Genomic DNA, 23731 nt, shown 5'->3' with positions numbered 1-23731 from the left:
AACACAAAACATGCAGGATATTTATCCCCCTGAAGAAGGGTCTTCCAGAACAGAACAGCATTGGGTTGCAAGGAAGTTAATGTAGACAAATTGAAAATGAAATTACAACAATGTGAATCCATGCAGTTTGAATCTTCAATTGTGCATCAAGAATATAATTGTAAACGTTCTGTATTGATTTATAATAAAAATTCAAGTGACTGCAAAGTAAGTGATGGAAGAAGAGCGTGATTTAAATTGAATAGGACTAAAACACAGGAAGTTCACACAGACTCCACTGAGAGAATGTGCTTGTGTACTGAGTGGAGGTATGGATCCCAGGCTAGGGACTCACTCTCCAAGCACACATGCTATGAAAGATATTTGCAACACAATGATAGCATGTGTTTCTGTGTAGGAGCTTTGTTATCTCATGCAGAAATACCTACACCAAGCACCCTTTCTTCAACAACTGGCTACATTCTTTACATAGTTGACTATCCCCTATATTTTTGGAGTCTTATTGTTCTCCATGCACTGCAAGTTTAAATTGACATTTCAAAATGTGTGTAGCGACTCATAAACCGAGGTAATGCTCACAAACCAGTCCATATGGAGTTTTGGATTCGATTTTTTGGGCAGTGAACTGCATTTCCAATTCTTCTAAGGTGTGCCCTGGCCTCTCAGAGTTGGGTGAGTTAACTTTGTCTCGAGATGGCCCCTGAATTTCTTTATCAAGAAAAAGAATCTTGAACAGAGACACCCGGTTCACAGACTACCATTGGTGGCTGGTTCAAAAATCTTAAGAAATAGTTCATAAATCTTGTGTCATAATTTAGATTTTATTTCATAGTAAAATAACATCTTCCTCTGTTGTGGGGTGGGTCTCCATTTTCCCTAGAATTGTGGTGTGCTTCCAATGCTTCACATAGCCCCAAATTTTTCTTCTCACAACATAATTTGCAACCTCATGACACTTCACAAATTGGAAACGTTCATTGGTGAAACAAACATACATCAGCCAATCAGATGATTATATTTAAATTTCAGTTTGTGTTTCTATCCCCAAATCTTCCTGAAATTAAATATATTTTTTAGAACATCCTATTCTGAAAATTGCAAACATGTCGATCAAGGACACCTGGGAGTGGCTTCTGTCCTGCTGACCAATGTAGTACAATTATTTCAGCTGTTTTGATGCGTTTGTCAAAAGATGCCCCTGTGAAATGAAATGGGACACAAATTCCAGAACACAAACTATAAATTCATCTTTACTAATCGGCATTAAACTTTTCTACATCAATCTTTTGGGGTGTAATTTAGTGCAAATTCCTTGGTGGTCCTGACATTCAACCATTTTGAAGGGCAAATAAATAGAAAATCTCTGCAGCAGCCTGATCTCAGCATGAAATACATTTTCATAAAAGCTGTATGTCTTCTTTGGCCCTCTGTTTGCTTTCAGTGGAAATACAGACGTTTTACAATGTGGATCTGTCACAGGGACATCTATTTGTTAAAAGCTGTACTGTAGGGCTCTATCTACAATTGACAAGGCGTGGTGCAAAATGATCCCCGTGAGCTCTCCAGACAGGACTCAAACAATCCTTATATAGCTGAGGTTGGAGCCAAACCAGACAATCTGCTGCTGCATTGGACTGCTCCTGGGTGGGGCAGCACGGAAGGCGGATTCTTGCCTGCCCGAGGGCATATTTTGGGTCACTGTGCCCGCACAGCAAGAGTGGCCAACTGCTGGGCCTGGAGAGTCATGGTGAGAGCGACTGCGGCTGGCGATTCGAGATGAGCGGTCCGTGACAACGGCGCAGTGCTCCTCTGAGCCTCAAGGGGAATAAATGCATCGGTAACAGTTCAGCAGCAAGGGGCTTGGTGAGTCACACAACTCAGTGCCGGCGACCACAACCCAGTGGGACCTGCACCACCACTACTACATGTGCATGCAGAGATCCTACATTGTCTCATCTATTGTTGGTTCTGTCAGTGCACCCTACGGAGGGCTGCTGGTTGCAGAGGCAGGCATGAGTGAGGGTTGCAGCCTGCTATGTGGTGGAATCGGAAGCAAGCCCACCTTCTCACCCTGACACAACAAGTGGACATTTAGCTACACAACAACAGAGTGAACCTGGCAACTTATTTAAATGCCTCAATGTGGTGACTCCAACTGCTCCTAAGGGACAATCATCCATCTGGGAATGCACATCATTAATTGGCATCAGCACCTTAATAGAGGATACGTTGGTCTTTTGTAAAGCACTTGTGAAGGAAGACACTGCTTAAACCTCCCCAAATTCTGAGGGTCCTCTTTTTGTGGGAGCTAGGGCAAGGTGGGCCACCCTCCTAGTGACCTACTACTTCCTGCTCTGTTGGATGGATACTGGATTAATTTCATTACATTGCCTGCTGCTACACCCCAACCCCCCCACATACGCAAAGACAGGGTGCTCTCCCCTCTATTTTCCTTGTGCTTCTTCCCTTTGGATTGACTGGGAGTGGCCGCTTAGTTCCATTGTTATGGTATGTCTACTCTATGAGTGTTTCCAAGGTGAGTTGCAGAACCAGAGGTGGATTTGGTGGTTCTGGAGAGGGGTTTAGGTTAGACCTCCATGTTTGGACCACTCAGCGGGATTAGTCTGAGCAACAGCCCTGGCTTAACCAAATATTTCCCTTGATGGGGAGAGGCACAGTTGGAAAAAAACACTTTGCCAACAACCTCTAGAATGGCACATGTCCAACTAATGGATACTCCCACACTCTATACGAATCTGGCCCACAATAAGCCTAATGAGGTCGCCTCTCCATTTGAGAAACCGGACTTGATCCTTTAAGCCACTGTGGGGACTAGATCTGCATTGAAAAATAAACACAGTCATGACAGAACTTGGCCTACTGTGAGATGACCAATGAAAAATCTCCAAATATATGAAAAATAATTTAAAAACCTTACAAGGACTGCAACCACAGTCTGCAGATCTCCATAGACAAGTTAGTAATAATTTTTGAGGGAAAAGCAGAGGTGGTGGAGGGTTGCTCCAAATACAATAATATTCGTATCACTGGTCTACTGGATTGTTCAGACGGCTCAGTTCATTGAGGATTGGTTGTCCAAACAGTTTGCACCTACTGACCTATCTCCCTCCTTTGCTGTGTAACAAGTGCATTGCATCCAAACCTGAAGCCCTCTGGTCCTGGGGCTCCTCCTACTCAAATTGTGGCCAAAATATTAAACTTTTGCGAAAAAGACGCGCTGCTACTTATGGCAAGATTGACCGGACACCTAGCCTTTGAGGGTGCACACATAATGCTATTCCCGGATTGCACACTGGCAGTAAAGCGCCACCGAGCTTCATTTATGGAAGTGAAACACAAACTCAGAGACTTGGGCCTCAGTACTCTTTGCGTTTCCCAGCCAAGCTGAAGATTATTCTGGAGCAGAACACGTTTGGTTATTTTTTTGTTGTTTTTTTTTAGTGAGCCAGAAGAGGCATGGGGTTAGGGTAAAACAGCTAGAGACAACACCGGCCACTGGGCAAGGTTCTCTTCACTCCCAGCAAAAAATGGCTCACCCTCAAAGTCTAACTTCTCACCCGCCCATTGTGATCTTAGACGGCCCTCCTCTCAATGTAGCACTTCTAGTACCCCCTCGCTGGCTCAATAGCAGCTGGAGCAGATGTTCAGTACTTTCTGTGCCCTCACAACTGCGTGATCCTGAGACGCGCTCCAAGCATGTGGTTACTGACTTTGTACAATTGGACAGGCTTGCACAGCACCTCATTAAGCGCACTTTCAGTCATACCCCGTCTATTATGCCTCAAACTATGGATGAGATCGTCTGAGCTTATGCTTGTACGATCACCTGCCCCATTACATGCATTACCCCCCACCCAGAGTATTGTATTATGCATTTACCTATTTACTCCACTATATTTGTATTGGCTATACTCGGATATGATTGGTTCTTCACGCTTAACAGACAGCAAGATTTTCATATAGTCTCCCTCTACTACTTTAAACATTTCTTCCTTCTACCGATTCATTTCGACCCTCCCCATATTACTAACACCTCAATGGTTACAGAGTATGGTTGAACAAGACTCCTAGATTGTTTATCCCCCCACAGGATCTCTTGGTCCTAACTGGGGGGGAGGGGTGATTAACACCTCTGAGTTACACAATAACACTCACAGTGGCCCTGCCCATACTTACATACAGGGTTGGGTTCACCCCTATCATGTATCAGTTATATTTTTTTTGGGTGGGCACTGCTGGGCCTCCATTTTTACACCTTTCTTCCCACCATAGCCTTCCTCCTATCGGGTTCAGACTGCTCCCGTAGAATTTTACAGTTAATCAATAAATTATAGTGCTTGGAAGGACATATATTCTACTGCAGCGCTGGGGAGTGGAGTACTTCGTTTAGACAAGCCTGGTTCTTGTATTGGTCTTTCTAAGACTCTTTGGGAATCACAGAGGTGTGGCCTGATCGGGATTGTGGTCTCCAGACTCAAATGCGCTGTCCTAATGTCATCACTCTTGCCCATCCCAATTTTCTCTAACCATGACTAGGTTTACTTCACCGTCCTGGAATGTGCACGCCGTGATGTCGGCCAGAAACATGATACAATATTTATAATTTTCTTAAGTGCAGGGGCACCCATATTTCTTTCTTGCAAGCCACACCCTTGGCAAATGGAAGGCGTCCCAAACTCCAGAAACAATGAAGAGGCCATTGCTATTGCATGGGCTACTCTTGCTATGCCAGGGGCACACTAATATGGATCAAAGAGGCAGTCCCCTTCAGATGCACCAACACTGTGGTAGATAACGAGTGGAGGTTTGTTCTGGTGGAGGGGTTGCTAGATGGCATAGCAGTCCTCTTAGGCAGCATTTATTTTCTCAACACTGGTCAATCACAGTTTCTGGCACCCACATGACCAAAACACTTTCATAAGGTGACAAGTCCAGAAGGTTCCTGGCATGGCTGGTCAAGCAGGATACTACAAAGAACACCATATCTGCCCTTCGCCTCTCTCCGTATAGCATTGTGCACTCTCAAGAAATTATTCTCTCTGCCTTCTGCATGCATTAAACAGTATACCATTCCATGAAGGGCTAACCTTTCCAAGAGTTCCAGCTGCACAAAGGGAGGACACAGAAATGGCAATCACAGAACATGAGATTAGATGTTGCGAAATCTCTGGGCTTAGATTGCTTTCAAACAAACTTTTGGAGCACGTATACGGAGATGTTGCTCCGGAGATTGGCTGAATTAAATAACAAGAAGGAACCTTACCTCCTAAGAGGGAAGCCCTTTTGATTTCCATTAGCAAACCTGTTCAGGAACCTTAGGATGTCACTCTTATGGACCTCTTGCCACCCTTACCAATGGATACAAGATCTTAAATAAGTTCTTGGCAACCAGGCAACTGGGGATTCTGCCAGAGTTGACTCATACTGATGAAAATGGCTTTATTCATGGTAGATTCATATCCCTCAATATCCGTCGGCTCCACAGACTACTGGAAGAGGCACCATCCAAATGGCCCTTTGCTGCTTACCTAGTCTTGGAGCTTTAAAAAGACTCTGACACAGTAGACTGGGACAGCATGTCCACTGAACAACAGAAGGTTGGATTAGGCTGTAAAATGATTCACATGGTCAAACTGCTTTATACTCCTCTGTCAGATTTGGCCAACTAATTTCCACCACAATTTCTGTGAGGCGGGGGCTAGCTAGAGGAGTGTTTGCCGTCATCGTTGTTGTTCATGTTGTAGATCGAGCCCTAAGCCCTTCGTCTTCGGCAGTTGAGTCACAAATGGGGCATCTCTACATAATGAAACTCATGTGGTGCCCTTATATGCTGATGAGGTCTTGATCTATTTTAAAGACTTTGTCAGGGCACAGTAATAAAGGAGCGAACATTTAGACACTTCAAAAAAGCCTGCGGCCTTGGGGTCAACTGGTCAAAATCCTGCTCATTTCCCCTCAGCCCTGTCTCATGCATCACATAACTGTAAATGAGCACCCGAACAGATGGTCCATGACGTTTTGTTACCTTGGTATCAGTATATACCACTAAAATAAAGACCTTCTTGATGGTAATATAAGGAAAGCAATATCCATGCTTCAATTCCATATTGTGTTCTGGAAGCCTCTTCCCCTGATGGTTCAGGACCATGTAGCTCTCCCAAAATGATAATGTTGCCTCAGCTACTTTAACATTTTCCCAGCCCAGGAGCAAGTTCCGGACCTCAGATGCCATGATGGGGATGTAATATGGAACACTATAAGTCACAGGGTTGCTTTAGCTAAGCTGAAACTCCCCACAGATTGGGGAGGCTTAGGTGCTCCAGATTTTGAGCATAATTACCTTGCGCCCACAACTTTAATGGCCTGGTTGACTGGCTCAGGGGTCATCATTTAACCTATGTGGGGGATGTTAGTAAACGTGACATGTTACACTTACTTTGAGAAATCTTTTTGCCCAAATTCCCCTTGCCGAGTCACTCTAATAAGCTGTTGCCCGATACGCAGGCCAGCTTTCGCAGAGCCCAAAAAAGATCTTCAAATGACTTGTTAAATATGCCTGTAGTCTCTTCAAAGAGTTTCCTCACCTTCAAGAGAAGTGTTACAGAAAGAACAGCTGAGATATTTAATTCTTCAGGGATCGCTGTGTGTGCGAGAGCTATTCCAAGATGGGGCTGTGATCCCATTTGAAACACTAGATGAACAGGCTTGCCTGCTGGTGGGACAATTTCTTAAACATAGAACCCTTATTGTGGAAATTGGCTACATATGGGGAGTAACAGACAATGAGCCTCCCACCCATATATTAGCCCACAGATTGTTCACCATTGGCTCTGGGCAGAAACTAATCTCTTGTCTAGTTAGGGCCATTCTGGATCAGTCAACTTACCCTTTGGCAAATCTTCACAATAAATGGGAGGATGATGTGGGCCATCTTTTTACCCTAAATGAGTGGTAGAGCCTACTTTCTCACTCCCACAAGGTCTTCCATAACACTGGATTCCAGTATCTTCAATTTAATATTCCGCATAGTGCCTAACTCCAGCAAGATTCAGGAAAATCTACACATTCACTAGTTTGCTATGTCCTTGTATCCAGGTCATTTGGATTACACACTCTGGAGTCTTGTAAAATACAGTTATATAAGCTCCCCAAGTCTTGGATGGAGTAAACCAGGTTCCTGAATTTAGCCCTCCTCCTGGTTAGGCACTTAATCACAACGAAATGGAAGACCTCTTCTTTATTTCGTACAACCCGCTCGCGCAATTCAGTGGTGTGCTGGGCTGAGGTGGAAGCACTCTCACTGTACAGGAAAGAGGCAAGAGGACTCTGGCAAGCGTCCGACTGTCACCTCACAGGATGAGACTATAATTACTCTTAAATAAAGAGCAAGACATGACACAATTCTTCCTTGAGAGGTCGGTCTTCAAATTCCCATACATTCATGAAACACACCATATTACACTGGATGTAGTGCACTATTCTCAATCTTAGATGCTTACTTCAGGTCTCTATGCAGATCCATGCACTTAACGGATCGCCGCTCGTAATATTCCCTTGTTTGCTGTTTTCCAAAGTTGTATACAGTTGTTTTTACTCATTTTTACACACTGAAATACTTAAGCAAAGGCATACTGATTGCAACTGTAAGCTCAAAATATGGTTGTATTGATCCTATATTGTTGTTATAACTTTATGATGTCCAATGTATTGCTTATATTTCTTCAATCATTAAAATCTCAATGAAATAGTTTAAGAAAAAATCTAAAATTAATGTCTATGATCATATCTGTGTTTAGTGAGTATTTCTGCAGCAGCCTTGATTTTCCATGTTAAGAGATGGCATTTGGAGACAACAGGACTTGGTGCAGGGCATAGGTAAAAGCTGCATTTTGTGTGCACACAAGCACACACCTAAAGGACATCCTTGTGGGTTTCAAGGAAACACTGACTGTGTGGAGGGTTCCAAAGCCTACCAGGCATGACCAAATGCAGTGCAAGAGAGCCCAGAACCAGAAGAACTGGATGTATGAATTGCAGAAGTATCCTGTTTTGGTGTTATTTTCCTTTAAACTAAATTGGAAGACTGTGCATGGGTATCAGAAACAGGGACTTGCAGATGATAGTTAACATTTAGGTTTCTGAAAGGAAAACAGAGATGAGATAAAAATGGGTGTCCAAAAAACCCCACAGATTCTACTTCACAAAGTGAGTACTAACGCAGTAAAGTGAGTGAAACATGAATTACTACTAAGTAAAGAGAGCATTGTATTGTCATGGAATTTAAACGGCATCACTTACCAAAATTTTAGTTAACTTTGTTCTCTCCTATTTATAATTTACCAACTACAGATTTGTCTTTTTTCTAACAAATTCTACCACAAAAAACTCTTTCATATAGAAAGACGTAGGGCAATTCATTTAAGTAACAGTATCTTATCAGATGAGTAATAATATTATAACCTACCTGGGCGGAACCTCAGTAAGTTGATTCTTGCTGAAATTTACAGTAGTGATTACATTGTTTCCCACAGCATTGAAAATTTCATCTGGAATAATGGCTGCCTGTTTTTCACTGAAGAAGAAACTGCGATTTACTACCTGATGAAATGTTAAATGTATTATACACATACCTCATTTGATTAGCAGTGATTTACTGGACACAGTACCATTACATTTTAAGATGTGATACGGGCACTCTAGGATCATCACACACAGAAAGATGAATACAAGGTAGCATGATTAGGCAACTGAGAAATATGATCAATTAAGAAATATTCAAGGTGGTAAATGAGCAACTGTAAGACTAGTTTGAGAGACCAGGGTAGGATAAGAGCTTCCAATCTTCCTGTTTTTTTTAACTTTTCTTTATTGAGGAGCCATTTGCTTTAGATAAGGTGCTTTACAACTGTCACATCTACATGATGAAAAAGCAACTAAATGTTAGTTCGATAGCCATTCCAGCAAACTTACATTATCATAATATATCAATAGACCAATGTGTCCAATTTTACCATGCAAGTTACTAAGTATTAATAAGGAATGTCCATTCCATGCAATTCATAGACCAAAGATAAAAGAAGGGGGAAAATACATAGCACAAGGATACTTGGTCCAGTTTGAACGAATAAGTACCATTTCACGGATCAAAAGAGTGGGAGGTGAGTGGATCATACCAAATCAAATATGAAATTACTTATTAGGGTTGCTAGTTCAGTATCCTGCGTGCATAGAGGGAAGAAAAGCAACACAGTTGGATGATTGTGGTATACATCCTGGAGCACTAGCACATTTGAGAGCACAGGGCTTAATTGCGGTAGTGACAATAGTATATCTATCTGTCTTCACATATTATAGCCACATGGATTAAGAAGAGATCCCCAAAAGCTGAAACTGGGTCTCTCTATTTGTATAGGTTCATACTTTGCCAGTTATAACAACTCGGGGACCCATTCCGTAGTTGATCCTCCAAAATTGGAGGGTACAAATTTTAGTTCTAGAGAGCCGTGGCTTTGTTATCCAATGACCCCTGTTCGAAGTAAGCCCTTCTGTGTCAATAGTGTTATGCAAAAGTACCAATTTTGCTCAGGAGTGGAAAGAGGTAATGCTTGTGGTTTGTAACAATCGCCATACCACAATACAACAAGTTGTGCAGGACTACGATCTACGAAGAATATAGCAATCTAACAAGTCACATCAACAACATGTGCCTGCCAGACTCAGTCTACACTACGGAGTCCTATGCCATTCACGTAGGATCTTAAAGCAGGAGTAATTGGGGAAAGGGGGTGGGGCTCAGATTTACTGGTCCCTAGTTAATTCCCCAACCACACTTGATCAGTTGTGCACCCGATGGGAAAGGTGGTTGGGTCTCCTGAAGGACTAGGATTGGCGGGATGCCCTTATGCCCCCCCCCCCGGGTGATTATTATCTCAACTAGGCTGGGGTTGATCCAGCTCTACTATCTCCATGGTGCATATCTCACCCCTGCTAGACTTCACCGGGCGGGGTACCTGCAGAACCCAAGTTGTCCATGGTGTACAGGGACGCCCGCAGACTTCCATCACATGACATAGTCCTGCAAGGTCATAGCGAGATACTAGAGAGAGGTGGTTGGGGAGCTGAATGCGGTCCTGGGCTGGGAGGTCCTACGTACTCCCCAAACCTTGCTCCTGGGGGTGATGGAGGGCATAGGAGGTAATGGAGCGGATACGAATTTCTTTGGCACTGCCAACATTGTGGCCAAAAGGGACAGTGACTAGACGGGAAAACCCCATCCCCCCACAATCTCCCAGTGGCGCAAAGGACTGGACTGATGCACTGCAGAAAAACAACCGGTGTATGTGGCTCGGGAGTGTAAATACAGAAAAGTATCGGGCAAATGCCTGGGCCTGTTGGGTTAATAAGCAAGAAAGCTGTACATTGGCCTAATTCCTAATTTGGGTTTTTTGATATATGGACACTCTAAAATACGCGGCTAGTGGACCACGCCGAGGATCCTAAACTATGTATGTCATGCTTTGTAGAATTTGGTACTATGATCTGTCATGTCTATTGGTTTTTCACCTTTGTTAAAAACCTAATAAAATTGAGTATTAAAAAACAAAAGGACGCTGCGAGGGGAGAGCGGGATGGATGGAGGGGGGAGAGTAGGGCTAGCAGTAGGAAGTGCGATCTTTGGGGTTTGGGGGCGGGGGGAGTTGGGACGGGAGTCGGGGGGTTATTGAATATACAATTGTCTATTGCCTTTATGTAAATGTATAAAGGATTTGGCAGACGTCTCTGGGTTACAGGGCTCTGCATGGTGATGGCTATATTGACATAATAAAATTTGTTTTAAAAAAAAAAAAAAAAAAGGAGGAGTATTTAAGAAATGCTTCCCTGACGTCTTTGTCACGAGTTTCTAACAGTGCAGACCAATCTTCCTCAGCGAAAATAAAATATTGAGGTGCCCCTGCCACGTCTTTCTAGTGTAGCCTTCCAAACCATTTGTGGTCACTGTGCTGTAAAGTCCCAGTACCACCCCCTTCCAAGTGATATATTGCTCTGTGAAAGCTAAGATTAGGGAGGGTTGCAGTGTTATGTTAGGTCATCCCTGTTTGGAATCCAGGCAATGTATAAATTGGTGATATATTAAAGTCTGAGAAACAGATATGAATTCCTGTTTAAGTACATCAAAAGATTTCACTACTCCATTTCCTCAGTTGTGCCATCTAAACAGTAGTGGTTGCTGCAGAAGCAGCAGTGGGGCGGGTGAGGGCTTAGGGGGAAATCAGGTAACAAAAAAAATAATCTGTTATCTCCCGGCGGGCCGCCACCGCCTTCTCTCCTGTGTCCTGTCCTCTTCCTGACTTCTTGTGATAAACAGGAAGCACGAAGCAACAGAGCTCCCACGCTCCCTGCAGCCAGGTCTGAGTGACGTGACATGCCGCTCAGCCAGGGGCTGGAGGGGTGGGCATGTTCTCCATGCAGGCTGTAATGCAGCCTGCATGGAGAACAGGGAAAGTGCGCATGACAGTTTTGGGCGGGCTGAGAGGACAGACCAAACAGTCATCACGCAGTTGGGAAGGTTCTACCACTCCTCCCCTGCTGTGAACCCCACCCCCTCACGCACGCTGCCGCAGCAGGAGGGCAAAACAAAATGTTACTAACATTAGGTCATTATTTTATTTTTTCCTTTTTTCTTGCGGCTTTCTGGCAGTGGGGCGACGCTCCTCCGCCTCAGAGGAGGACCCACCACTGCATCTAAATGTTATCCCACCTATCTTTATGCTTGTAAAGTGCCATAGAGGGACTTTGCTATGACTGGGGATTTTAGTTTGCTTCTGTACAAGGCTGTCATCTAGCATGAACTGTCAGCGAGTGAAGGATTGTTTCAGCTTGTTGTACATGATATAAACAGTTGATACCAGGTAATAGTGTAAATAGGTTCTTTCAGTTCTTACCTGCATATGTGGTACTTTCCAATCTACTTTAAAATAAAGTATTTGAGACAGTTGGTATGCCAAATGGTATGCATGTATGTATATCAGGGAAACACAGACCTCCTGATGCCATGCTTACCTATCATCTTTGTGGTCGGAAACAGTTTCCTGAATGCCATATAAAGTTCAGAAATTTGACTGAGATATCTTTCAGTAATTTGCCGGGACTGGCATGGGTAGAGTTAGACAGGTCAGCCTTACAGTGGTCTTCCTAAAACCTTTGTGTTGTCTACTCTGTAGTTTTTCTGAATTGGTTTTTGTTGGCCTTAAGACTTTAGCGCTTTTCCACTTGTGACCATTGTGAAAGTGCTTGTGCTCACTGCCTAAAACATGTTAAAATTGGTTTACACCTGATTGGCATATTTGATTCACTTACAAGTCCCTAGTAAAGTAGTATACCATACATCTAGGGCTGGTAAATTAAATGCTACTAGTGGACCAGCAGCGCTTATTGTGCTACCCACTTAAGTAGCCCTTTTAAACAAGTCTCAGACCTGCCGTTGCAGCCTGTGTGCAGTTTTAAACTGCCAATTCGTCTTGGCAAAATAAACCTTTTTACTAAGCCTAAAGCTCCCTTTTTAATACTTATAAGTCACCCCTATGGCAGACCCTAAACAGCCATAGATTGGGCAGGGTGCATTTTTGTTTCAAATGTTGGACGTGTACGTTTATGTTTTAAATGTCCTGGTAGTGAAAAACACACAAATTCATTTTTCACTACTGTGAGGCCTACCTCCCCATAGGATAAGATTGGGTTACTTTATGAATGAAATAAAAAGAAATAAAATAAACTTATAGAGTGCAAACAATTAGCCAAAGGCGTTGAGGCGCTGATAGCAGTTAATCTTAGCAAGCAAGAGAGGCAGAAGAAGATATAAGGGCCCCATACACATCGATTAGAGAGTAAAAAGCCAGGTTTTTAGGGCCTTATGAAATGGAACGTGAGCTTGAAGACTAGAAGTGAAATAAGGAAGAAAATTCCAAAGCTTGGATGCCGCCATCGAAAAGACTCTGCCTCCCCATCTCGATTTTTGATGCTTAGGAACAGTTTAAAGATTTCTGCCACAGGATAGCAACTGTCGGAGGGAAAGGGGAGGGGGGGTTATATCAGTGGAACAAGTTTCTAAATTCTCCAGGCCCAATGTTATTAAGATCCTTGTGAACGATATAAGGAGCCTTGAAAATGATTTGTTTCTTCACAGGTAGCCAATGAACCTTCCTAATACCCGCCGAGACTGATTGAAATTTGGGAACATCAAGCATCAGTTTAAGTGTCACATATTGGACAAACTTCAGTTTAGCTAGTACAGTTTTACTGACATCCAGGTACAGAGCATTGAAGTAACCCAACCTGGATATAATAAGTGCCATGGCCACTTGCACACGCGCTGGGAAGGGGATATAAGGAAACACTTTCCAGAGAGTCTTAATAATCCAAAAACACGTCGAAACCATCCGGTTGACCTGCAGCTCGAAAAGGTACATATTTGTGGATCAATATTGGAGTGGGTAAAGCCCCCAAATCTGGCCGCCACGAGTAGGCCCATATGGATGGTTAACTGCCAAAGATCAAGACCTCCGTCTTGTCTCCATTAAGTCTTAGGTAGTTTATTTTCCATCCATGTGGCCACAACCTGCATACAGTTTCTGAAATTGGTAGTAATTTCTTATAACAACACTTAGCCGCGAGAATAAGGATTGATAATCAAGTTTCTGATCTCATCGCAATACAAAGAGGCACATGACAGAGGTGTCCCCTGTTGCCTTCAATCATCACACTGGCAATTGAGCCCCTAGCCTGCATACTACGAGAACACCATGGTCACAGAGGCATACAGTTCGGCACAAGGTGGCTTCTGATGTCATAATAAGCAGACAATATCTTATTAATAGTTTAAAACCCTGTTCTAAACTTGTACCCAATATCTGATGAAATTGTGCAATTCAGAAGCTGGTCAGACTTGACTATTAACTGGTCACAATCAATGATGATGCCACTAACATGAGGTACTATGGCACCAACCGTGACATACCTGCTGCAATGGCAGGAGATCCCAGTTATATATCTGGGTGTGCATTTTCATCAGGAGGTGTCTGCAATTATTTGTGAGAATTGTGGCAGAACAACAGATCAAATTGACACTAACATGGACAAACGGATAAAACTGCCATTAACAATGGCAAGTAGAATCAGGTTAATGAAAATGGTGATTCTGCCTCAACTGCTATATTTGTTTCCAAATATAGCTGTGTCCCTTAACAAAGCATTCTTCAATCAACTCCAAACATTGATGATAAAATTGGCTTGGGCTGGAAAGCAACCCATTTAAAGGCCGTAAAGATAATGTGGGTTTGTAGGATATAACTTTGAAGCATATTATCTAATAGCACAGGTGTCATTTGCGTTACATTGGTTCCATAACAGGTCCCAAGTAGAAGGCTGAAGGGGGATCTCAAGTACCAAAGAGTTAAACACGGTGATAGTGAAAAAAAAAACCTTAGACCTAGAAATGAGATACACACGAAGTCAATTACACATTACGGGCGGTGTGGCATAGACTGGCAAAGCATTGTACTGTTAATACAATCTAATCTCCACATGCCATCGGCAAGAAACTCCAAACTTGAGAAAAGTTTTAACCTCTAGCCACGAAAAGATTAGGAGCATGTATATTTCACACCCTTGGAGATCTATACATAGATAATAAATTCATTTAGCTGACAGACTACCTAGGATGGGACGGTGCTTCATCCCGTGATGGGTTCCTTTTTTTTAGATTGCATGAGACGGTTAAAAATGTTTTTCCAGAGTACTCACGTGAGCCAGAGAATTGGGGGTGTTGACACTGGTTGCTTCATGTCAAGTTCCAATGAAACTAATTACTGTAACCTATGGTGAGGTGATGGGAGTTATGAAACAAGAACCAAGTTGGACAAAGGAACAATGGTCTTGCAACCTTGGAACAGACATATCTGATGACCAATGGTCATTCTGCTATGAACACACTAAGGAAGCATAAATTAATGGTAGGCATAGGTCTGTGCACTATAAATGTCAACACTGAATGTATCCCTGGCTACATATTTTGGGCATGACAACAAACACAGTCTATGATGTCACTCCACAGAGGTGGGGTTTCTCTATTTGGCATGGACTTTCCCGCCGACTAATGAATACTGGAGAAAGCTCTTCCAAACACTAAATGAAATGACAAGGTGTTAGCCTGTTGGTCTATATTTATTCAGCCCCTACCTGTAATCCGTTGTTTGGTGTCCTGTGCAGCCTTCGCCTGTGTTACCCTCCCGCCGCCGCTTCCAGGACCATCGCGGCCGCAGTGAGGAGGGAAGGGACCAACTCCAACTACAACTCCCAGCTTCCCCGCCAGGCCAACCCCGGAAGCAGCGTCAGCAACACTCGCGCCAGGAGGAGCTTTAAAAGCGGCTACACTCCCGGTGGAGCGGGTGTTAGCCTGTTGGTCTATATTTATTCAGCGCCTACCTGTAATCCGTTGTTTGGTGTCCTGTGCAGCCTTCGCCTGTGTTACCCTCCCGCCGCCGCTTCCAGGACCATCGCGGCCGCAGTGAGGAGGGAAGGGACCAACTCCAACTACAACTCCCAGCTTCCCCGCCAGGCCAACCCCGGAAGCAGCGTCAGCAACACTCGCGCCAGGAGGAGCTTTAAAAGTGGCTACACTCCCGGTGGAGCGGGTGTTAGCCTGTTGGTCTATATTTATTCAGCGCCTACCTGTAATCCGTTGTTTGGTGTCCTGTGCAGCCTTCGCCTGTGTTACCCTCCCGCCGCCGCTTCCAGGACCATCGCGGCCGCAGTGAGGAGGGAAGGGACCAACTCCAACTACAACTCCCAGCTTCCCCGCCAGGCCAACCACGGAAGCAGCGTCAGCAACACTCGCGCCAGGAGGAGCTTTAAAAGCGGCTACACTCCCCGCGTCGCGGGACCGCGCGCGGCTACGCCCGGGCAAAGGGCGGGCCGTCTGTGGCCGTCCGGGGCAGGGAGAGGCAGGGCTGGGCCACCCCCATTACCCTTTAATGCACTGGTAGCACCCGTGGTGGAGGTAAGAGTTGCTACTGACTAGAGCTGATACTGTTTGTCACGCTTTGTTGTAATGGGTAAAAATGATGCTGCCCAACTTCGACCCAATACTAGACATAACAAATCTACTACCAACCCTCTTCCAAGCTTAACAGCAATTGAGAGGATGTTGCAAAAGACTATAGGGGTCGTTGCTTCAGCGATAGAGACCACGGAAAGACGTCTCTCACTTCCCATTGGATTAGCTCCGCCTATTTTACCTGATAATCCATCTGTAACTTTGGGTAATTCTTATGACTCCATGTTAATGATTTCTTATGCTGGTTTACCTGAACTGCCAGGAGCAAATATCAACCCGGAGGTACTTAATCCCAATCATTCTTTTTTGGATCACACACCCCCGGCAAGCAGACTGTCCATCACTCCTGTACTCCAGAAGCAGGTTCCGAGCGGAGAAGCGCAATTCGTCAATGATATTATTAATGTTGATGGTAATAGTGCCATCGGGTCACCTACCACTATTGCACAATCCCATGTTATTATCTCACCAGTTAAAACAAGAGGACAAAAGGCTAAAATTAAGCAAAAACACAATAACAAAGAGCAGAAGGTATCTAAACCTAGGGGTAAGGGTAGTGGATGCCACCTCAAAGCGGTACAAAATCTGCCTGTAGTAGAGTTGTGCGAAGAACAGTTAGATGTTATTAATGCCCAGCCAAATGGAAACAACAATGAGGCCAGTACAGACGGCTTCTGGGAAAGACTGGAGGCACTCGTATCAACTTTTCTAGGGCCAATTAACGAGAATATCCGGGCCCTTGAAGCTAGGGTTAGCTCTATCGATCAACATGTAAAGTCAATTCTTTGTTCAACTAAGTTGACTCCAGCTCAATTAGTTGTCCCTTTACTTGACCCCAATCAGAATAGGGTTACGCCTGCACCTGTTCCTGCACCTGTTCCTGTCCCTGTCCCGCATGCATCCGAGGGTGCCAAGGTTAGGTCAAGGGGGGGTAGACATTCAACTAAGTGCCCCAAGTACTTTACCTGAAAGTTCAGGCAATAGCAACAGTCGTCCTTTTGATGTGGGGACTAGCGAAGGTAAAGATAAAGCTTCGATGGAAAAAGCTGTAACTTTAAGGGAAGGCACTGGGATATATGGGCTTCAAAAACTAAGCCAACCCAAGAGTACATCCCATCTTGCAGATTATAAAAGTGAAAATGTACCCCCTGTAATGAACCTACCACCAGAATGTGGAGCGTATGTTGCGGTCCTCTGTAATGTTCCCAGGCTACGGGAAGGGCAATTTGAGACCAATGAAACTCTGAAAAACAAAATTCTTCATTGGTTAACTAATAATTGTGGCTTCCCAATCATAGATGCAGAACAGATTTTACTCACACAAAGAGTAGGATGGATAGGCCCCACAACTAAAATCTTCAATGGGGACTGTATCATTATTAATTTTAGGTCGCCAGTTTGGGCACATAAAGTCCTACTCAGAGCCCCCCCCCCCTCTCATTGGGAATTTAACACAACTCTACTGCCACTTGCATACTTTTATAGACATTTATTAGTCAATAATCACGCCATAAAACCTATCACTCATTATGTGAGTAACAATTGGCTGCCAATGGCTCCGGCAACCCATCAGATGTTACCTCCTCTACCATTATACAATAGGTTCCAATGCCTGACCTCAATGGAGGATAACGATTGACACATAAAACCTGCGGAGACTACAGATGGGGGGAGGAGGGGGTCACCGAATGTAACTTGTATGCAAAAGGAGACAAGTAAAGTACACCCTCTGTGCATGGATTCCTTTTTGACAAATACGTTACCGGGGACTAATGGTATTGATGAGCCTGTTATTCCAATAGCTGGTAATTCTGTAAAGTCTATTTTGTGTACGGACGCATTTATAAAATTGACTAATGATGATGGGACATTCTCTCAAAAGGGGTATACATTGACAACTTGGAATATTGCAGGCCTTAGAAATAAATTAGGGACGCCCTTCTGGCAAGATTTTATCACTTGTGGCAGTGACATAATGTGCTTACAAGAAACATGGAGTACAGAACCTATCTCAGTAGAGGGCTATACCTCATACTGTGTAAATGCGACCCCCTCTTTAATGGGTAGAGCTAAGGGTGGTCTTTTGTTGCTAATTTCCACAAAACTGATTGGCTGCAAAGTTTTAACTTATTTACCTATGGGCAACCATAGTCAAGTTTTGCGATTATCCTTTCCGCAAGGTAAAGATCTGGTGTTAATAAACTTCTACAATAATAATTTCCAGAAAGATAGAGGAGTTTGTTTAGAACCATTGGAAAAGGAGTTGGACAGGTTACTAAACACATTTAATAAATTGGCGGTAGTCTTGTGGGCTGGCGATTTTAATATTCAAGCATGCCCCGCCACATTTACTAACTCTTGTGGTTACTTGAAAACTTATCTGACCACTGATGGGACAAAGGATGACATGTTGCATTTCCCACACTGTGAATATGGTTTGACCCTTAACACTTTAATGGGCAAATTCGATCTTGAGCTGTTAGACTGTACGATAAACGAGGGCCATATTAAATGTCCCACATTCACTGGCAGGGAAGCTAATAGCAACATAGACCACATCTTATTTTCTAAGAATTGCCCTTATATGAACCTCTGGATATCTGAACAGGTGGTTAGTGATCACAATAGTATTTCCATAGTTTTGTTAGCTTGATGAAATAGAATTACTAACACTGCCCACACAATCACTAATATCCTCCCTATTAGACCGAATGGCAGGAGATTAAAGTGGGTTGGCTTGGATCCACAAAAGATCCAACGGGATGTGATCATTAAATGCAGAGACTGTATTAATTATTGCCTCAGCGAAGAAGTCGTCCCTGGAAAGTTATGTATGGAATTTGCCAACATTAATAATGTGATAAGAAACATCCTAACCAGGAACACCAAAGGCTCCAGACAGGATGGTAAGAAGTGGTTTGATTCCAAATGCTCCCAGATTTTATCTGATCTAAAATTAGCATTAAGGTCTAAACCCCGCAATCAATTTCTTGTCTGTAAACTACGCAAAGATTACAAACAAGCGGTTCTAGCACAAAAAAAGGTGTTGAGATTAGACGCCTGGGATAAATTAACCATGGCAAGTGAATTGAATAATATCAAACTCTTTTGGGAAATTGTAAATAGCCCTTTCTTAAAGGAGGATCATATTCCTGAGCTGACGTCCCATGTTAATTGCTCTGAATGGATTGAACACTTCAAAAATGTTTAACCCAGAAAAGGTCGTTTTAACTTCTCCTCTCTTATCAACTTATTTTACATGGCCCACATTACCACTAATAATTAGTGTCGAGGAGGTGCGTGAAGGACTGTTAAATTGTAAAGGGGGAAAGGCTCCCGGCCCGGATGGTGTTCCGATTGATCTATACAAGGATGAAACGGATCTTTGGGCACCAATCCTTGCAAGAATTTTTAATGCTGCTGCTATAGGAAATTTTCCATTATCTTGGGCTGAATCCTTAATTGTTCCACTTTATAAAAAGGGTTCGCGCTCTGAAGCATGCAACTATCGCCCTATTTCATTACTTGATTCCTCAATAAAAGTGTTGAGTAGGGTACTTTTAAAAAGATTGGAAATATGGGCCGAAGAATCCAATATATTGACCCCAGTTTAATATGGTTTTAGGAAGGGAATTGGGACCATAGAACAATGTGTTAATCTGGAATTACTTATTAATAAATACACAGTGGTAAAAGGGGGAAATTTGTTTTTATGTTTCGCTGATTTGAGTAGCGCGTTCGACCTAGTGGACCATTCGCTCCTTTGGTCAGTATTACTTGAACTAGGGGCCCCAAAGGAGATTGTGTTTTTTCTAGCCAGGATATATGAGAAACTTTCATGCAGTGTACGCTATGGACCCATGGGAGAGCGAACCCCTTTTTTCACAGTGCGAAGAGGTATCAGACAGGGGTGTGTATTGGCTCCCCTTTTATTTTCCCTTTTTATAAATCAAATTGCCAAGGTTTTAAATAAAACCCCTGCTGATGCCCCTAAAATAGATAATACTGTCGTGTCTGTATTGTTATATGCGGACGATGCCGTCCTAATTTCACGCACCCCTCTGGGTTTACAACGTTTAATTGATGTTTTTATTGATTTTATTAATGACAGGAAATTGCTGATTAATAAATTAAAAACATTTACCATGACATGTGGGAAAAAACCTAAATCATCACGGTCCTTTTTTCTAGAAGGTTCGAAGATTCAAGCAGTTGAAACCTTCTGTTATTTAGGCATCAGTTTTGATGCTAATGGTAAATGGACTAATGAGCAAGGAAATATTGGCCACAAAATGACTAGAAATTCTAATGGTATCTTCTGTTTTGCCTCAAAAATAGGGGACCACAGAATAAAAGATATGGTAACCATATACAACGCAAGATGTGTTTCTTCGGCCCTATATGGCGCTGGTATATGGGGCCATTCTTCTATGGCCCAATTGCAAATAAACGAAAATATCTTCCTTAAACGTCTGTTATGTGTTCCAGTTGCAGCCTCATCCAATTTAATACACCAAGAAACTGGCCTTAACTATTTATCAGATTTGGCTGCCTTACGCCCTTTACTCTTATGGCGTTCAATATGGAACAAAAAGGAAACGGAGTTCACACAGTCTGTAATTAAGGACTGTCTTAAGTTGGACTTTCATTCCCGTATTCAGTGGCTGAACTACATTATCTTCTGGTATAATATCTTATTCGGAATCAAGATCTCTAAAGATTCAGACTGTGTTATATTACTTTCTAAGAAGGAAATTAAAGACACATTCCTTCTTTATAAAACAGAAGAAAGGAACAAGTTGATTCAGACCCAAAAGACCTCTGTATTTTATAGGCAGCTTAATCTTAAAAAAGGCCTTCAGCCATATTTGGTGGTAGTGACCAGGAAATCGCACCGATTTGTTCACGTACGTTTAAGGTTGGGCATCGCACACCATCTCGTATCCTTCCCTGTGATTGGGGTAGGTTCTAGTGCAGAATGCCCATGTGACAATATTTCCAAACAAAGTTGTTGCCATTTTCTGTTATTCTGTAAATTTTATACATTTTTGAGGAAATTTTATTTGAAACCGATCCTTTTAAAATATAACATCCGTTTAACTGCAGATGCCATGAATCTACTCTGTTCCCTCCAGAGCTTGGACATTTGTTTCCATGTAGCACTATACATTCTAAAATGCAGAGCTGCTAGGAAATCTATAATTATTTGATTAATGTGAACTGTGCCTTGCTATGATGTTATAGTTATGCATAAGTTATTTTATGATAGTAATCTACTTTACATATATGCCTAAGTCACTTTATTAATATGAGATGATCCCAACTTGCTAAGCACAAGTCACTTTATGACAGCAATCTATTTCGCACATATACTTAGTTTACTTTATCAGCACAAGATGTTGTCATTTATTGTGGAGGAAACAAATGTTTTATGGATGCGAAATTGCGCTTTATATAGCTCATAATTGTTTATGTATTGGTAATTTTACTATTGCTATGTAGATGCATATGTCACTTTATTGTGTCTAGGGTCTTCTTCACTTATATGGTGATAATTATTGACAAAATCCGCCTTAATGACTTAATATTACAATGTTTAGGCCTACTACAACTTATGCATAAGCACCTTGTTATTGCGAGGTAGAATCATTAATCATGAATTACTAATTTCGTTGGAAACTAATGCTTCATGAGCATTTTTACTTATGCTATAATGATATATTGATTTTATCTATTTTTTAACATGTATATATTTGGATGTATTTTTTATCCATGTCACCGTTCAGTGCAAGTGTTAGGGCTGGTATAGGAATAATTATCTGTCCTTGGTTTTGTTGAATTATGCGTCATGATATTTTTTATTGTATATTACTTTGTTCAGCTTATATGGTTGTATTTATACAAACCGAATTAAAGCTTATTTGACTTGACTTGACTTGAAATGACAAATCCTCTTTCGACACTGTTGGGATATTTAAGCAGGTCCCCAAACGTGACAGGTAAAAGAGTAGTAGCCATGCACTGGGGCAGAGGCTAAGTATTCACGATGGCAGATCGGATAAGAGACCAGGTTGCGTGCAATAAGCATGCATAACATAACACATTGCTGTCTAGAACCTCACAGCCAAAGGATATTTGGGAGCCACTAAAGAAATCTGGTTTGATTTGGAATGATAGCTTCTCCGTTTGAACCCCTATATATAGCTTCAGTGCAGCATCTTTCATGGAAGACCGATTTTTTAGTAGTAATCCTCATTGCATCATAGGAATCTTCAATGAAGCCATGAACAACCCTCCCTCCACCCCAGTCTTTATTCTTTAACAGTGGGATGTTATCTGTCTATACAGACCTGCAAACTCCTCAAAAAGGCCCAAGGCTCTCACGCAACTCCCAGTACAAGGCAAACTAGGAGATGGAAGCTGCTGGCTGTTTAAAGGGGAAATGTACATTCTTTACAGCTTTTTCCTTCATTCTGCTTAACAGGCTATTTGCCACTTTGTTTCAAGCTTACACTTCTGACCTAGGGCTCCTCTGTGTAAGAACTTCAGGATGGGGTGTTGCAAAGCTGTCTTATCTGTCAAAGTAGACTGCAGAAAAAAAAAGCCTGCATAGGCTTTTTAGAGGTTCTTGCTGCTTTTGAAAATAATGCCAAATCTCACCTCTATTACTAGTCCCGCTTTGTGTGGAATTTAAATATTCCAGGTTCTCCGAATGCAGGTGGGAATATTATACGTTCATGCCTATCAATGAAGATCCTACATCGCAGAATGCAAGTACAGGATGAGGAAGATAGAATCAAAGTCATAAAAATTACCGGTAAGTAAAACAGTCATTACCTCCTCATCCAATTCCTTAGTCTATGGGAATATACCGAAGTGGCATGACTTAATTGTGATTCAGAATATGCTGAACAAATACATACCAGCCAACAGAAGGTAAGTTACACCACACCATGAACAGATGCCAGAGTGCAAAAACGGAGAGCAAAGCAGACTAACAAAGAACAGGACACAAGGCTGGGATGCAAACCCAACCATCTTAATGGATATAGCAACCCATATGACTGCTCAACACACCACCACACCAGCAGGCAAACACCCAGATTATCATGGGCAAGAGCAGTGGTAAAAAAAAGTTAGAGAAGGGGACACAACCATGAAACAAAGGGAACATGAAATTCAATCTCCAGAAAAGCTCCACACAGAAGAGAAGTGAAGAGAATCACCAGAAAAAAAGATGATTCACAAATAAAAAATCATAGGAAATGCAGAAGGTACCTTGGCTCGTGAGGACAATGAAAAGAGAAGGGGAGCCTCAGACATCCCAAAGCAACAGCCCACCAGAAACCGAGCAGGCAGAGAAGACTGCCAGTCAAACCACTCCAATGAACTCTAAGAACTGCCATGAGCAGAGCACGACCAAGAGGATCGGGCCCTTAAGAATGGGGAAACCTTGCATCTTTGGGAGAGGAAACATTAAGAGAAATCCAGTTGGAATAGTGACCTCAACAGCCACCTATCAGTGGCAGTGGGAAAGCACATTATAGTCAACCACAAGATCACGGAAGGTGAAAGGAACGCAGGAGAACAACAAAAGCA

At 42.7% G+C, this 23731-nt stretch overlaps 1 protein-coding gene across 1 annotated transcript in view; it reads right to left on the bottom strand.

The window, feature by feature from the left end:
* LRRC40 (leucine rich repeat containing 40) overlaps positions 1-23731 on the bottom strand; it is a 354024-nt gene that overhangs the window by 68186 nt on the left and 262107 nt on the right. Inside the window, exon 11 of the mRNA XM_085602291.1 lies at positions 8486-8593. Within this exon, the coding sequence (XP_085458417.1) occupies positions 8486-8593 (108 nt within the window). The remainder of the gene's footprint in view (positions 1-8485; positions 8594-23731) is intronic.

Source organism: Triturus cristatus, chromosome 4_2 (genome assembly GCF_964204655.1).
Source record: "Triturus cristatus chromosome 4_2, aTriCri1.1, whole genome shotgun sequence".
NCBI lineage: Eukaryota > Metazoa > Chordata > Amphibia > Caudata > Salamandridae > Triturus > Triturus cristatus.
This window is presented reverse-complemented; position numbering and strand designations above follow the sequence as displayed.